Genomic DNA, 18,717 nt, shown 5'->3' with positions numbered 1-18,717 from the left:
ACCAGAGTACTAATGCCATTCATTTCTCCCCCAAGCTATGAAAGGAACAATAGGTAAAAATGAAAAAAAAAAAAAATCACTTCAAAATGTCTAAATATAAAATCTAAAATTATAGCTCTAAATCTATTTTAAATATAAATTCTAAACATTAATTTAGAATTAAATTCAATGACCTAATTACTGGGCCAAGTTCTAAGTTAACTTAGAGACAGAGTATTATATTTATATATAAAAATTTAGCTGAAAATAAAGTTAAGTAATATATTCTGGAAATAATTTCTCAGATCAAATAACTTACTAATTCCTTTAAAACTAAGGAATTGGTTTAATTCATTCATTTCATAATCACATATAAGACTAGCTGCTCAATGAAGGAAAGACAATATTTTTTTTAAATAGGTGCTAAAGAAAAAAAATAGACATAATTTGTATCAGCTTTGGGGAAAAGCACATTATAAAATATATCATGTTTTAAGTAAATAAGAATGACTGTTTTCACTGCATAGTTAAATATTTCATGATATAAAATATACTAAAACATTTAATTTTGGTACATATATGTTATTAAGGTAATACCACCGTCCTTATCCACAATGGGAAGTCTTATAATAAGCAAATTAATAAATAAATGAGCTTCCATTAATATATGAGTGTAAATGGTACTTTTAATTTTTACTATTCATTTATTTGATCACTAGTGATAATTTCTCGAAATCGATTTAGCATTTTTTTCTTTTGTAAAATTTTTTTTTTTTTTTTTGCGGTACGCGGGCCTCTCACTGTCATGGCCTCTCCCTCTGTGAAGCACAGGCTTCGGATGCGCAGGCTCAGAGACCATGGGTCATGGGTCCAGCTGCTCCGCGGCATGTGGGATCTTCCCGAACCGGGGCATGAACCCGTGTTCCCTGCATCGGCAGGTGGACTCTTAACCACTGCGCCACCAGGGAAGCCCTTTTGTAAATTTTTGATTAGTACCTATTTCTTATTTATTTGTCGTTTTATTTTATTGTTTTATTATTTTCTCAATATGCATGCGATTTTAATGCATTAGATATGTTAACCATGTGTTATAGTTTTTGTAATATTTTCTACGGACACTATCACATAGTTATTGCCTTTTTTTTTAACATCTTTATTGGAGTATAATTGCATAACAATGGTGTGTTAGTTTCTGCTTTATAGCAAAGTGAATCAGTTATACATATACATATGTTCCCATATCTCTTCCCTCTTGCATCTCCCTCCCTCCCACCCTCCCTATCCCAACCCTCTAGGTGGTCGCAAAGCACCAAGCTGATCTCCCTGTGCTATGCGGCTGCTTCCCACTAGCTATCTATTTTATGTTTGGTAGTGTATATATGTCCATGCCACTCTCTCACTTTGTCACAGTTTACCCTACCCCCCTCTCAATATCCCTTCCCCCCTCTCGATATCCTCAAGTCCATTCTCTAGTAGGTCTGTGTCTTTATTCCCGTCTTGCCCCTAGGTTGCTCATGACCTTTTTTTTTTTTCTTAGATTCCATATATATGTGTTAGCATATGGTATTTGTTTTTCTCTTTCTGACTTATTTCACTCTGTATGACAGACTCTAGGTCCATCCACCTCACTACAAATAACTCAATTTCATTTCTTTTTATGGCTGAGTAATATTCCATTGTATATATGTGCCACATCTTCTTTATCCATTCATCTTTCGATTGACACTTAGGTTGCTTCCATGTCCTGGCTATTGTAAATAGAGCTGCAATGAACATTTTGGTACATGACTCTTACTGAATTATGTTTTTTTCAGAGTATATGCCCAGTAGTGGGATTCCTGGGTCGTATGGTAGTTCTATTTTTAGTTTTTTAAGGAACCTCCATACTGTTCTCCATAGTGGCTGAACCAATTCACATTCCCACCAGCAGTGCAAGAGTGTTCCCTTTTCTCCACACCCTCTCCAGCATTTACTGTTTCTAGATTTTTTGATGATGGCCATTCTGACTGGTGTGAGATGATACCTCATTGTAGTTTTGATTTGCATTTCTCTAATGATTAATGATGTTGAGCATTCTTTCATGTGGTTGTTGGCAATCTGTATATCTTCTTTGGAGAATTGTCTATATAGGTCTTCTGCCCAATTTTGGATTGGGTTGTTTGCTTTTTTTGATATTGAGCTGCATGAGCTGCTTGTAAATTTTGGAGATTAATCCCTTGTCAGTTGCTTCATTTGCAAATATTTTCTGCCATTCTGAGGTTTGTCTTTTGGTCTTCTTTATGGTTTCTTTTGCTGTGCAAAAGCTTTTAAGTTTCATTAGGTCCCATTTGTTTATTTTTGTTTTTTATTTCCATTTCTCTAGGAGGTGAGTCAAAAAGGATCTTGCTGTGATTGATGTCATAGAGTGTTCTGCCTATGTTTTCCTCTAAGACTTTGATAGTGTTGGGCCTTAGATTTAGGTCTTTAATCCATTTTGAGTTTATTTTTGTGTATGGTGTTAGGGAGTGTTCTAATTTCACTCTTTTACATGTAGCTGTCCAGTTTTCCCAGCACCACTTATTGAAGAGGCTGCCTTTTCTCTACTGTATATTCTTGCTTCCTTTATCAAAGATAAGGTGACCATATGTGCGTGGGTTTATCTCTGGGCTTTCTATCCTGTTCCATTGATCTATATTTCTGTTTGTGTGCCAGTACCATACTGTCTTGATTACTGTAGCTTTGCAGTATAATCTGAAGTCTGGGAGCCTGATTCGTCCAGCTCTGTTTTTTATTTTTTTTCTCAAAATTGCTTTGGCTATTCACGGTCCTTTGTGTTTCCATACAAATTGTAAAATGTTTTGTTCTAGTTCTGTGAAAAATGCCAGTGGTAGTTTCATAGGGATTGCATTGAATCTCTAGATTGCTTTGGGTAGTAGAGCCATTTTCACAATGTTGATTCTTCCAATCCAAGAACGTGGTACATCTCTCCATCTATTTGTATCACCTTTAATTTCCTTCATCAGTGTCTTATAATTTTCTGCATACAGACCTTTTGTCTCCTTAGATAGGTTTATTCCTAGATATTTTATTCTTTTTGTTGCAGTGGTAAATGGGAGTGTTTTCTTAATTTCAATTTCAGATTTTTCATCATTAGTGTATAGGAATGCCAGAGATTTCTGTGCATTAATTTTGTATCCTGCTACTTTATCAAATTCATTGATTAGCTTTAGTAGTTGTGGCATCTTTAGGATTCTCTATATATAGTATCATGTCATCTACAAACAGTGACAGCTTTACTTCTTCTTTTCCTATTTGGATTCCAGTTATTTATTTTTCTTCTCTGATTGCTGTGGCTAAAACTTCCAAAACTATGTTGAATAATAGTGGTGAGAGTGGGCAACCTTGTCTTGTTCCTGAACTTAGTGGAAATGGGTTCATCTTTTCACCATTGAGAACGATGTTGGCTGTGGGTTTGTCATGTGTGGCCTTTATTATGTTGAGGAAAATTCCCTCTATGCCTTTTAACTTTTGAGGGGCATGGACATATATATACGCTAACAAATGTAAAATAGATAGCTAGTGGGAAGCAGCCACATAGCACAGGGAGATCAGCTCAGTGCTTTGTGACCACCTAGAGGGGTGGGATAGGGAGGGTGGGAGGGAGACGCAAGATGGAGGAGATATGGGGATAGATGTATATGTATAGCTGATTCACTTTGTTATAAAGCAGAAACTAACACACCATTGTAAAGCAATTATATACCAATAAAGATGTTCAGAAAATAAAATTAAATAATAATAATAAAGATGTATTGTTTTTGAGTCAACTAAAGTGGTAGGTGACTCCCAGGTATTTTGCTCATAGTTATTCAGTTATTTATCTGACCATTTATTTTTAGAGTCTTTGAGTACTTTTTATTTCTCTGCCCAAACTTAACTATTGGTGCTTCTCAGGAACCTTTATTTCATGCCTTCCTGGGAGATATAAACTATACCCTACTTCAAGCTGTGACCAAGCGTTGATGACCCTCACATTTATTATCAGCTCAAATATCTCCTGTACTGCAGACAGATTCCTGTAGATTGCCATCTGTGGTTCCCTACTCACCTCAAATAAAACAAGCCCCAAATTATACCTGTCAGCATTTCCCACCCCCATGAATGTGCTAACCGAAAATTAATCACAACAACCATCCAGTGTGAAAGACTTGAACTTGTTTGCTCTCAAATACTTTCTCTACTCTCACCTCTACCCTTATGTTATAAATGTCTCTGAAATCTCTCCATCTGCCACTACTTTTGTTCAGATGTCATTTCCTTTATCATTGAGAGACTGGTTTCTCTACAATCTTTCAAAATTATCTTGGTAACAATTCTATTCTAATCATCATATTTTTTCCATTTGTCAGATCAAATCTAAAGTGCTTGTTGAAAAATATAATTAAGTTTAATCATTAAGAAATTATTCAAATAGGATTTTGAGAAATATGCTCATTATTATTGGTTTGGGTTATCATTTAAATGTTAAAATTTTAATAATTGAATAAAAGTTGTATTATTATGTTCAGTAGCATAGACAGAACTCTTCTGGAATTAGACATTTTGATGGCAGCAGCAACATTAAGAATGTTTTTGATAAAACAATCTCTCACAATTAGACTGATACTCATATGTGTGGCTGCATTTAAAATCAATGATCTTTGTAATGCCTGCACTACTAAACAGTCATTCCAAATTCCTGACAGAAATCAGTAGATGATAATAAACAGCCAGACCTTGACATTATTAAATGATACATAAGACATTTATGCTAATTTAGCCTTTGACTTATCCATCATTTGCCATCCAAAAGTCTCTTTAGAAGTAAAATTGCAGTTCTATTACTTTAAAAAATGTTGTTCTACACATAATTTTTCATTAAAAAGACATTAACTTTTCAGAGAGGCAACTAGAAAAGTTAATCTCCATTTGATTCCAGAATGTGAGGATAAATAAAAGATGAACTGTTTATTTTTATGTCAATTAATTTTACAAATCACCCTACACCAAGATTTTAGGTAAAGATGATTACCATTTATTTTCTTTACCATATGTGAGGAAAGCCTATCTTTTTTTATATTGTGCAATAGCATATTTTTTCTTTGTTGTATTTTGCAGCAAATGGAATAATCAAGGTTGTTAGAGACAGTTATGCTGCTTGTTACTGCAAGAGTAAGAGTAAGAAAGGATGCAAACTGAACAGTAGGAAATTTCTCAAGCTATTCTGTACTAAATTTGTGGCTTTGGGGGACCGGTTCTGTTTCACTTTACACAGGTGATTAAAGCTGTAGAGGAAGGCTACCGTCTGCCAAGCCCCATGGACTGTCCTGCTGCTCTCTACCAATTAATGCTGGATTGCTGGCAGAAAGACCGAAATAGCAGGCCCAAGTTTGATGAAATCGTCAACATGTTGGACAAGCTGATCCGTAACCCAAGTAGCTTGAAGACACTGGTCAATGCATCAAGCAGGTACAAGGCCAGTCTGGAGAGGTTTTTCTGAATATTGCTAATTCAGATTGATGCCACAAATATCAAGTTAATGAAATTATTTGTGTACACATGCTAGCCTATGAACCTATATTACACTAATTTATTTGAATATGGTTTTTGCATAATGTTATTCTTTTATAATGAGTGAAATATAAATGATTAAATTATACTTTAAAACACCTGTACCTAATCTAATAGTCTAACCTACCAGTTTCAGATAAATGTTAACTATAGCCAGATTCAGGTAGCATTTTAAAAAATCCCCAAATATGTGTATTTTCAGGTGCTTTGGACCCCACATAGGTTTGGATGGGGGAAAATAAGAATATAAGATGATGGGTAAAAGCCAATTAAGCACTGGTATAATTTTAAACAGGAGATATATAACAACAATTACTCTTTGATTTCCTTAGAATAGATTTCACCACCTGTCATATTTTATGAATATCAACAACTCCTTTTCCAGTTGAGTACAGATATTTGGATAATCATTTACTGCATAGTATGAACAGGACTTAAAAATAATAAATGAGTAATCTTGTGGAAAAAATTTGTGTGAACAAATGAGCATTTTTTAAACTTTTCTGAATGCATGTGAATGCATTTAAATAATGTTACATTATATAAAGCATTCTTACCTCTTTTACCTGAAAAATTACAAAATTATCCTCTCAAAAAATAAATCAGTTTGATTCTGTAGTAGAAAATTTACCCAATTGCTATTTTCACTATATATAAGACAGTTGTCTATCTCCACAAGAAAAGGTATCCTGCTGGTAACTGAATTGGCTGCCCATAGTATGAACTAAATGAGAAACAATTTGTTGATAAAGTTACATAAGTTCTATGATTCTGGTATAACATTTGTTTACTAGGCAAAAAGTCATTTTTTAATATAAATGAGGAATGAATCTTCAAACTCTGTTCAGGCATCATTAACTTTCTATGGTAGCAACTGGAGAATGCATCTTAGAGATCATTCCTTATGTTGTTCCCAAAATAAGTGCTTTAAATTGTTTATTGTCATCTAAAATATTGTGTTTCTCTCATCTACTTGTCTGAGTTATGTTAAGTTGTCACAAATGGATATAAGGAAAGGAAATCATAAAAATATATTTTTATGTTCTAAATTGTATTAATTTATATCAGCATCATCATTATAGCTTGAGAGCAGCTTTAAAATCTCCAAAGAACTTTCATACTTCCTTGTATTTATTATGTAGAATTCAGCTTGCTAGGTTTCATTTAAATAGATTTAGCTTAAGACAATACAGTTGGTCCTCTGTATGTTCAGATGTGGAGAGCCGACTGTACTACACCATTTTATATAAGGGACTTGAGCATCCATAGTTTTGGGTATCCATGGGGTGGAGGACGGGGTCCTGGAACCAATCCCCTGCAGATACTGGGGGAGGACTGTATCTCTCACTACCCCATCTTTATTCAGTCATCTACAAATCCTGGTTCTAGAAGGTGTTAGTTCCTGATTCACTGTCTCTTTCTCTCTATCCCAACCCATGTCACAAAACTAGGTGATTTGAGTAACCATGTAGATGATATTCAAATATCTCTCAATACTTGAAATTTTCCCCTTCAATGATTTTGGTCTCTAGCCTACCTTGAACTCTTTTTCATAGTCATATTCTAGACTTTGCTATTACCAAAAATTGCAAATCTTCTATAATCTCAACTTCGAGATTCTATACTCCATTCTATCTTCAATAAATCTTTGACTGTACTGTTTAATGGCTACAAATTACTACCAAATGTCCACTTATTCATCCAATAAATATTCATGTGTCTACTCTGTGTCATGCTGTGGGCTAGGTGCTGATTATACAACATTGAGCAACACACAGTTGGGGGAGAGAGAGATAAACAAAATAAAAACATTGTGAAAGTGAGAGTAGAATTTAGCAGAATAACTATGAGCTAGAGTGCTTGTGCAGGTAAGACATGATGATGTCTTGAACTAAGGTGGTGACAAATTAAATAGAAATGGTCAGATTTGCAATATATTGGAAGTCGAATGGATAGTACACACAATTATAGATTGTGAGGGGACTGAAAACGAGGAAGGAGCAGACTATTGTATCATAGAGTATAAAGACGAGAACTTCAGGAAGAATTGGATGTGGAGAAGATGAGTAGTGTGGCTTTGGACATGTTGTGATGAGAACCCCAGGAACTAATGGAGACATGAAGTAAGCATATGAATATATGAGAGATTTAAGCAGGAGATGAAAATCGGAGAAAAATAGATGCTATGAAAGTGGGTAAAACTGCCTAAAGTAGAATAAAGTTATAGCCTGAGTAGACAAGATATAGAGCCATGTCCTGGCTACCTCCAAATTTTAAAGTCAGACAAAGAAGCAAGCAAAAGAGATTGAAGAGACACATACAGTGTTATGGTAGCCACAAAAGAAAGAACAATGATTCAAAAAAGGTTGAGGTAAGGTAATATTTCAAGAGGGAGGTGGTAGTGGTGATTGTTGAATGTTTCTGAAAGGTCAGTCATCTTACATATTGGAAAATCTTCACAGATTTTGATAAAATCGAGGTCATTGCTCACCTTAACCAGAGCAATTTTTATAGAATTGGTGTGGAAGAAACTACACTGAAGTAGGTTGAAGTGTAAACGGGATGTGAGAAAGTACAGAGAACATGAGTAGTAAGAAAGGTATTTGTCCTATATCTTATGGTTGAAATGTACTTAAGTAAACTCCCACTGATGGACATTTAAATTGCTTTTGATATTTACTTTCATTAGCAAAAATGTGCACATGTACTTTTTGCCATTTTTCCTGATTATTTCCTTAGGATACCTTTCTAGAAATCATCATCTTCCTCATCATCATTATCATATCATATATTATTGGCCAAAGTGTATAAATTTAGTATAGTTAAGAGCATCACATGGTTTGATTAATGCTATTCAGTTTTCTTATGTATTGGGGGTTACATTTTGCTTTCCAGTTCCACTACTGGAATTAACCAGTAATTAGGTGAATTAACAAGCACCCCTGTATATGTAAGAGCATAATATAAAGGATAACTAACTTCTGGTCTCCTGGGAATGTAGCTTAAATGAGCATGGGTTTCTCTAGTGAAGTCTAGAAGCAATTGGCTTTACACAAATTATCCTGCATATCTCTATTCGGTAGCATTTTCTATATTATTTTTACAAACAAAACAGCTTTAGGAAGTAAATACCTCTAAATTACTACATGGAATTTTTAGCTAATGTACATATCAAGCCATTATAAGTCATCATTAACTATCGATAGAAAAAATCTGAGCAGATTGTTTTGTGTTCTGTATTTTGAATTACTTTCTTCCTTGTTAGCATTTGTATATTTTTCTATTATAAATATACTTATAGACTCAAAGATCCATTGATTATGAGCTAATATTACAATATAATTTGTTACAAAAGAGTTTAAATGTTACTTTTAATATTTGTGTTTTATGTGTTTTAGAGTACCTAATTTGTTAGCAGAACATGGCTCACTGGGGTCTGGGGCCTACAGATCAGTAGGTGAATGGCTAGAAGCAATCAAAATGGGCCGATATACAGAGATTTTCATGGAAAATGGATACAGTTCAATGGACGCTGTGGCTCAGGTGACCTTGGAGTGAGTAATTTTTCTGATAATTTTTACATAATTGCTGGGGCGAGAAAAATTGTTCAGAAACCAATCTGGATGAGGTCAAGGGAAATCAGTTAACCTTTGTCCATGTATGGCAGCTTTCAAAGAAGCCTCTTCATTTTTAGCCTGTATTGTTAACAACTGCATGGTTAATGCTACTTGTGGCCAGTATCTTTGCTTCTTTACTTCAAACAAATAACATTTGCATATTTGAATAATTGGAATAACATCTCCTTGGCAAAATACTGGTACTTTGTGTTGTGGAAAAGATGTTTTCTTGACAGTTTTTATACTGATACCTATGTTATATGAATGTAAATACAAAACAAAACAAACTGTAAGCACAATTGGTGTGGCTAGCCCTAAATAACAACAAAACATACTCTTAAATTTTGGCTCTGATGAATATCCAGGTAACATCACCTTAAGCAAAGCTTCCCAGGCAGGAATCTTGTTTACTCTCTAAGTGGTGCATATTATATTCTTGCAATCCAAGGATATATTAGATCCTGCCTCTGATTTGTTATTTGGTACAATCTCAGTGGAACCAATTGTGCCCTTTTCTGTTTGCACGTTTAAGATAAAGTTTATCAAATCTTATTAAATAAAAATCACTAGAGTTAAATATTGAATTCTTGTAAGTTGTTTGTATCTTATTATATACTCTGTATGTGTAATTACTTTAGCCTAATATTTGTTATTTGTGAAAATTAACTGTTGTTATGGTGGTTACATCTAGATTACATTAACACGAATGATGTTTTAACCTGTGAATAAAATGATAACTTAGTTCAAATTACCTACAAATTCAAAGGTTAAAATATTGTTGTAAGGTTTAAAACATGGTAGAACCTTCTAAAGCACTAAACCACAGACCTTCTTCCATTACTTCACATAATATGAACACTGAATGCTTGGTTCTCACCATTTCTATTCTGGCATTCTCTGGTTCATTGAATTCACTGCCCATCCACGAAAAGGTAACAGGGTACCATCATTTATCACCAATTAATGTCATATTCTCTCAGCATTTCTCTTCTCCATAACTATAGCTAAAAGGACCTAAAATCACCACTCAGCTGGCTATCTTAATTTATTGAATCTCATTTTCACCATCACCACTAAATCATATATATTTGACGACACATATACTTTGCCCATTATTTCTTTGGACACTCAAAAAACTCATCTGTGCTATACTTAAAATAATAAATGGAAAATTTTACTGATAATTTAAAACTATTTTTACATGATTGCTCTTTAATTTTTCTGTAAAAATGGTCATTTTAATTTATTAAAGTCATTTGTCATTTTATATTAAAATGATACTGTAGGTATTTCTTCTACCCGATGTCAGATTACCTGTAAATATATAATAAAACTATTTGCATTAAATGATGTCTCTTTTTTTATTAAAATAGCACATATACATGTATATATTTATATCCACTACTTTTTTTGTTTCTCCCTTCAGAGAATAGTTATAATCACCAGTAATGGCTTTTGCATTAACTATCTCTGTTTTACTTTCTTTGGGGCCCCCAAATACTGTAAATATGTTGAGTGTTTTAGAATTATGGTTTCACTTTTTCTTATTTCTTTTAATTCCTTTCTCTTTACTTTCCTATTTTCCCTTCTATCTCTAAACTCTCTCATTTTGTATGTTTTCTTTCAAGCCCTAATAGCTTCTTCTATCATCTTACGATGGTCTGCAACTCATTTCTCTTTTCCAGTATTTTTGTCTGGTCAGTTCTTCTCTACTTGGTTCAATTTCTTCTCTCTCTGTTACTTTGGTAGCTTGTTGCCTCCTGTTATATTGCCTCCTGTCAGATATTTTATGTTTTAATTTATTTACTCTGACCAGAAGAGTAAGGTGAAATTAAGAGACTTACCAACATCTTCCTGTTCAGAGAATGTTGGTCACCATGTGTCAATTGCTTGGGACCATAATAACACATTCCTTACTAGGAACTGAGCCAGCCAACCTTAACCTCAGTGAAGCTGATTTATTGGAGAGTCCAACACCTTTTAAATACATGTCATCTTGTTTACTGTGGGGTTTTTTGTTTGTTTTTTAAAAATATTTGAATTGGAGGACTGATTTTTTTTTAATAAATTTATTTATTTTTTATTTAGTTATTTTTGGCCGAGTTGGGTCTTCATTGCTGCGCGTGGGCTTCCTCTAGTTGCAGCGAGCAGGGACTACTCTTCATTGTGGTGTGCGGGCTTCTCATTGCGGTGGCTTCTCTTGTTGTGGAGCATGGGCTCTAGGCACACGGGCTTCAGTAGTTGTGGCACACGGGCTCAGTAGTTGTGGCTTGAGGGCTCTAGAGTGCAGGCTCAGTAGTTGTGGCACATGGGCTTAGTTGCTCTGTGGCATGTGAGATCTTCCAAGACCAGGGATTGAACCCATGTCTCCTGCATTGGCAGGTGGATTCTTAACCACTGCACCACCAGGGAAGTCCTGTTTATTGTGTTTTTGAGCATATTTTTTTCCTATTAGTAAGAACATATTTATCAAATTATTATGTTAAATAACTCACAAAAGAGTGGGTAATCAGTTACTTGTTTGGTCAGAAATATAAGAAAATTATCTATGCATTTTGCTAGCCTTTCACCAAAAAAAGTCAGTCATTATTAAAGACTATGGCAAAGGAACTGGGATATCAGTAAAGACAAACTCTTAACTACTTAATGATTTATATATACATAGTCTTTGCCTATATCTAAACAATAATTTTATGTAGCCTGTATAATACTATAATAAAATAAAATATTAGTGTCAGTATTATTGCCAGAGTACAATAGAAACTGAGAAATGGAAGAAATATTCATACCTGTAATAAATGCTTAGAAAAAAAATAAAATTAATTAATATAAAGCAAAAGATCAAACTGCCATATACCTACATAAGAAAAATATGCTATAATTTGTGCCATTAAATTTGTTCTCATGGTGGGTTTAGAATAAGGAAGAGTAAACAATTACAGTTTTTCAGAACCACATACTTTGGTGAAAATTTCCTTCATAAAGGTTTAATTTTATTTATGTTTTTTGTTTTTTGTTTTTGCCAGCACATACACGTATGGCTTGATGTGGAATAGAAATGAAATATTTCAAGATCTTAGAGTTAAAATGTGTTCAATGAAAGTGGCTTTCAACCTTAGATGTTTCTGTCTGCTGATCACTGTGCCTAAACTTTGCTGTTCTGTGAACAGTACTCATATTAGAACAATTGTTGTAGCAGTAATGATGCAATCTGTACTATGGTGTTTAAGTGCAGTGAGTTATGGTCGATAGGGGGAATTGTGAGCTTGAGGTGAGTTGCAAAATGAATCCAAAGATTTGAATTAAGGACAGTATTACAGCTGTTTTTTAAACTTGTCAGACCAGTACTGTCAACTTTTGATTATTCAGAAAATGAGCAAAGTCCAATGAACTTAAATATTATATCAATTGTGTGTAAGCTGAAGAGATTCCTATTAGTATCATTTATTAAAATAGGGTCTTAAAATATTTTAAAGGAAAGTGTCACAAATCTAGAGTCAAAATTTGTGCACACTAATTCAAATAAATTTAACTTATCATTATGCATAATTTATTATATGCCTAAAATACACATAGGAGTGCTTACTATCCTCTGTGCTCTACATAAGTAAGCTAAAATGTCTAGTGTAACCCTCACAAGGTCTCAACCATTGAAAAACATAACCAGGTCATGGTTAAGTTCTCTCTTGCCAAATATATGTATATTTATCTTGTACAGTACATATATAATGATTATCAGGATTCTTTTAAGTGAACCAAAGAAGTCCAAACATACAACTGCATAATAAAACTATGACAAAAAGAATAAGCACTGAAATTTAGTGAATATTCATTAAACTCTCTTCTCCCTTCTCCTATCCAGCCAGTGTTGGTGGGGCTAAGTACCAATGATATGGCTAAAAGGTGTGTAAAGCAGAAGGGAGAAGAATGTAAGGGAATGTTTCCTCTACAAGTGGATGAACTACATCCTGAATAATCAAGAGCTGGCTCCAATATCAACTAAACACCTCTCGTTATTCTCCATTTTTCATTCTGCCATTTTAGCACCATAATATCAATGTTTTCCATTATTTAATATTATGGAATAACATTTGAAAGATTGGAATGTCATCACAACAATGGCAATTCATTATATTTGCAGCGTTTCTAAAACTAACCATGCTTTGTTGACAAAATCCAAATCATTTTTTATGTAACAATACTATTCTCATCATGTTTAGATTCATAGGCCTATGCTGAAATATAGTTTATCATCATTAGAATTGGCTTTGGGTATTACTTAAGATTACACGTGGTCATGATAAAAATTAGTATAATATTTGTAAAGGGGACACACCTAAAACTTTGCCTTGCTACAAAAATTCCTATATAGAAAAATGAAGTAGTAAAATACATCTTAAACCATTTTCAAGTTAGTTTTTCAAAAATCATTGCAAATAGAGCAGCACCTTCATCATGAAATGTAAAATACTTCAGTTTTTATCAAATTTCTTTCACATTATTACTGTTAAATTGACCATTTAATATGTACTTTAAGGAGTAAAATGGAAATTGTTGGAAATCACAAAAGTGTGAGACAAAACTACATAAAAGAAAATACTTTAATGTACTTATCAATATTGGAATAAAGTTACTTAGCCTTTATTAGAAACGTTTTTCTAATACCTTTTTAATTCTCATTTGTAGTATTATTAGAAAAATAATAAATGGGATTTTTAAAGAAACTACTTTGCTGCTGAGAACAAGTTTAACTGCATTAACAATCTTATTTCTGCCCACTTTTTAACTGTAAATCACATTGTATAAAGGTAAATGTATATTGCATGCATTATAAATGCTACTTTCTAAATCTCTGCACATTAATTTGACAGCTTTTGAAATGACAGATCAGATTTTAAAAACAACAGCATTCCATTAAAGACATAATTTATGGCAGTATGTAAAACTCAATGCTGTGTTCTCATAATTCCGTTTATCCCATGGAAGGAGGGGTAGAGGTGGGAGGTGAGATGGAGGGAGAGAGAGGAGGAAGGAGAGAGAGAATTTCAGTGGTCTGACCTTCCGTATGAATCTTAGGGGATAATCAGATCATAAGATGATCCTAAATAAAATTTTATACTTGGGAAAATTCAAACAAATTTAATTTAAAATCTAGATATATGAAATGTTCTGAAGAAGGACAGGTTTTATTTGCCTGTAAACACAAACTCTATAACTGTATTAATCCAATACAATTCCTTAAAACATTCATTCTTTAGCATGATATAGATGCCACAAAAAATTTAAATTCCCAAAGCACTGAACCAGAGTCTTTCTTGTGGTTATTTGCAGAGAATGAGGTTATACTTACATATAATAACAGGTTAAGACAATGGAAACAAAAATAAGTCAAACTAGTGATTTCATGAGTTAGACAAAACAACCAAGAGTTGGAATATGGAATACATACACGCATACACCCATGCCCCCTGCCATAGAAACACACTTCAAATTAAGGTTTTGGTATTATATATGCAAAGTTCACCCTGTTTGAGCAGGAAAACCTGTAAAATTTTTTCAGGTCTTTCAGAATAAACTGTAATAGCTATTTTCAAAGCCTCATTCCTATTAATTGGGTTGGCCATATGAATTGTGCAGTTTAAGTATGTATATATTAAATCAGTACTTTCAAATCTGAATTTGTCAGAATCACCTGTAGGTTTATAAAGCATGTGATAAAACATATGTTTTAAACTTTATTTCAAGTACTAATTATTTACATTCTCTAGTAGAGGTCGATTGCTTTCAGTTTAAGAAATTTTAGACTCTTTTCTCCTGACTTAGGTCCAAAGTTTGGTAGTGAGCACCCATGAATTCTCCTGTCTTCACAATTCATGATGCATAAATTACATGTGGAAACATGAGTATTAGTTATACAGCCCATAACTGTAGTTGCCATGAAGTATACTTCTATAGATTGTGTTTCCATAGCTTCAGTCAAAGAAGTAAGTGTTTGGTTTCCTTTATTAGATATCTTCTTTCTTTTAGAATTTTGGATATTTGATGTTATATATACAGAGTTCTCATTTTACAGGTGAATAAATAATTACATGTAATTTAAAGTTCTTTGCTCAAAATTATATCTCAGAGAAATGAGAAATTAAGAGTATGGACTTTGGTGTCAGATTCCTGGTTTTAGTCCCGGTTCTGCTAAGACTGGCTGTGTTATCTAGCCAAGTGATGGCTTTTTTTTTTTTTTTAGCTATTTGCCATTTGCTAAAACTCTCATAAGAAATCAAGAAAACATAAATAGAAAAAGACACCTAAGATATTATTTAGATAAATAATTATTTCCAATAATAATACACATGGAGGTTAAGTACCCTTTTATTCCATTTGTATCCTCTGATAATTAAGAGATTTCTTTGATCTTCCAAAACTATTCAATTTTACATATAATAATTCTAGTGTCATTGTGTCCAATTCTAAAGAATTCTAAGACAATCTGAAATTGATGCACTGACTGAATGCAAAAATATTCTACTTTTAGCATAATGTGTTAAATAGAGTAATTATCTAAAAAATCTGACATACCAAACATCCCTTGTCATTTAAAAATCTTGAATTGTTAATGCTCATTTTTTATAATTAACGTTATTATTTGCCAAATGTACCTGAATTATTATATTTTCCAAATGCATATTTTGGGAAAATAGAATTCCTGAATATCCTATGAAATAACATTTAAAAACCATGAGCACTGGCCTTGAGCTCCATAATATGCTAGTAGTTTAGGAATCTAAACATTTGTAGTTTTCTTTTGAATAATAAGCTTGTTTAAAAGAAACAGTATGAGAGCATCTTGGTTAAAAAGACTGCTTGATAGCGTGTAATCTTCAGAATGCTCTAAATGCCAGTAGAGCCTAGATGTATTTGATAAAGGAAGAAAGCTCCTCTACTTTGGGTTCCAAGTAAAAAATTAAATATTTGTAAGTGTTATAAGAGCAATGTAGTGCTGATTATCCCCTAAAGATATCCGTTATAGAAGATGATTTTGCTGACTGAGTCATTTGAAAAGTTTGGTCTTCAACTGCTTAGCTATGAAATTTTTTAAAGTATATTTTATGCTCACTTCTTTTAGCAAAAAAAAAAAAAAGTGCTTGTTCATATTATAGGTCCATATTTTCAAAACCGTTCAATGAAATTGTACCCTTTAATTTAAATATTTATTGGTAAGCATGTGCAAATTTGTTTTTTCACTGCTCTGTGCCACCAAAATAATCATGTCCAAAAAGGGTGGCAAATGTATAATATATCACTCCTTGTTGTAAATATATCTTTGACTGCAAACAGATTTTCAGGTACAATTTTAGAGCCTGCTTTTGAAAACTGGACCCTGTATGTGTAAATTGGGACTGTAATCTAATTAGTTTCTGCAAAATGTTTGCCTCTTTGCCAGCGTGAAATATTGAGGTGTGCTACAAATTGAATCAATACATACATCCAATGTGTGCTTTCTTCATGCAGGGATTTGAGACGGCTTGGAGTGACTCTTGTTGGTCACCAGAAGAAGATTATGAACAGCCTTCAAGAAATGAAGGTGCAGCTGGTCAACAGGATGGTGCCATTGTAACTTCAGTTAATTGTCACTTCGTCAAGTGAATGATTCTGCACTTTGTAAACAAGCCCTGAGATTTATTTTAACAAAAAAGGGGGTAAAAGGGAAAACTCAGTGATTTCTAAACCTTAAGAAAGCATTTGTTTCAGCCACAGAATTTGTGATCAGTGTTTTACTAAAATCTCTTTATCTTCCTCTCAATATCTTCATTTTTCATGAAGCAAATATAACCTACATGGAATAAGAACATGAGGTTAAACATTATCTTATATTACAACAAAATCCTTCTCACTACTTCTACAAAATTTTATACATGAAATATATAACTATATATAGCACCTTTTTTTTTTTTTTTTTTTTTTTTTTTTTGCGGTATGCGGGCCTCTCTCACTGTTGTGGCCTCTCCCGTTGCGGAGCAAAGGCTCCGGACGCGCAGGCTCAGCGGCCATGGCTCAGGGGCCCAGCCGCTTCGCGGCATGTGGGATCTTCCCGGACCCGGGCACGAACCCGTGTCCCCCGCATCGGCAGGCAGACTCTCAACCACTGTGCCACCAGGGAAGCCCCTATAGCACCTTTATAGAAAGAAGGCAGCCCTTTTCAAAATTTCCAAGAATCTGTTTGAAAGGGAAAGTTTTATAGCCATTTGTGGGCTAACAAAAGCTGCAGTTTACTGAAGTTTACTTCAAACTTCAAGTCTTAATTGTCTACATAAGTGTATTGAAGAGCAATATGGTTAGATAATTTCTAAATAGATATCTTCTTTTGTAATTTTAAATGCTGTTACACAGCGTTAAGTTATAGAAACTAGTGTATAAACATGTTGCTTGATCAAGGACAAGTACAATACAGGGTGTATATTTATTTTTCTGTGTTATAAAATTTACTTATAGTTGTTCTTCTAGAAACTACTAGGTAATAAATGTGAATATACTGTATAATTTGCTATATACCCAGGAATCAATTTAAGTTGGAGCTCTGTGTGTGTGTGGCTTGCACATGTGTGTATTACCATTCTGCTTGCATTGTTAATAGTGTTTTAATTTTAGCAACATTCAGGAACAAGTGTTCCAGAGTGTATTAGGAATCGGAGAAATAGGGAAGCTTAAAACAAAATTTAACCCAAGCTTGTGTCTTGTTTCCTCTCATGTGTCTAAAAGCTACTAAATCTCTTTATTCACCAACAGGAAATGTCTAAAAGACTAAATCCCCTTTGGCGTTTTAAAAATACTTTGTGATATCTGTGATAATGCAGTTCTTCTAGCCATTAATCTTGCACCCCTGTAAGAAATTTCACCTTTCTGAGTCCCAGAAAATATCTTGTCAAGCAAAGTTGACACCGAAGGGCACGTTTTCAGCAGGATGTAGAAGGATTTAACTGTGCAGACTTCTGTTAATGTTGTTAAATCCAGCACATAGCACCAAGCATTACCCCTAAGTGTTAATCCTTGGTAACCATTTCCCTTGTGGCTCAGCTCTAAGAAATTTTGATACTAAAGCAGCAATGGAATGATGACAAATACATATGTATATATTTTTCCCTTTAGAATTTTCTCTATGGCAAGACTTGACAGTTTTATTTGTTGATGGCAGTTTATTCATTTGGTAATTTCATCTTGTATTCAGTTACACTGAACTGAATTTATTTTGATGAGCCAATCTAAAGTGTTATTTAACTGGCCTTATTAAGAAATATATGTCCTATGTACATTCTATATACCACACTTGGTGAAGACTGACATTTGAACCGTTATTAGAACTTGAACAAAACTGAGCTCCTTGGTGAAATAACCAAGTTTTTTTGTATTATTACACTTTATAAATCATGAATGACATGTGATTATTCAAAGAGCACAGCATTTAAGCAAAATACAGCCTACTTCTGGTTATCAGTGGCAATAGTTATACTGGAGTAGCTTGGATTAGTGACATCCATAG

General features: G+C 33.6%; 1 protein-coding gene across 10 annotated transcripts in view; it reads left to right on the top strand.

Annotated features, from left to right (window-relative positions):
- Positions 1-16,797, top strand: part of EPHA5 (EPH receptor A5) — a gene marked incomplete at both ends in the record, with an annotated part of 326,480 nt that extends 309,683 nt beyond the window's left edge. For 6 of the 10 annotated variants that reach the window (XM_082837946.1, XM_082837954.1, XM_082837953.1 and 3 more), the window contains 2 exons: positions 5,273-5,466; positions 8,967-9,126. In XM_082837946.1, the coding sequence (XP_082694072.1) occupies positions 5,273-5,466; positions 8,967-9,126 (354 nt within the window). Of the gene's footprint in view, positions 1-5,272; positions 5,467-8,966; positions 9,127-16,691 lie in introns of those variants that run through there. The other 4 variants (XM_082837949.1, XM_082837947.1, XM_082837948.1 and 1 more) reach the window with 1 other exon arrangement.
- Between the last annotated feature and the right edge of the window lie 1,920 nt (positions 16,798-18,717).

Source organism: Leucopleurus acutus (assembly GCF_964270905.1).
Source record: "Leucopleurus acutus genome assembly, chromosome: 4".
NCBI classification, from domain to species: Eukaryota; Metazoa; Chordata; class Mammalia; order Artiodactyla; family Delphinidae; genus Leucopleurus; species Leucopleurus acutus.
The sequence above is the reverse complement of the archived record's forward strand: the minus strand, read 5'-3'. Positions and strand labels throughout refer to the sequence as shown.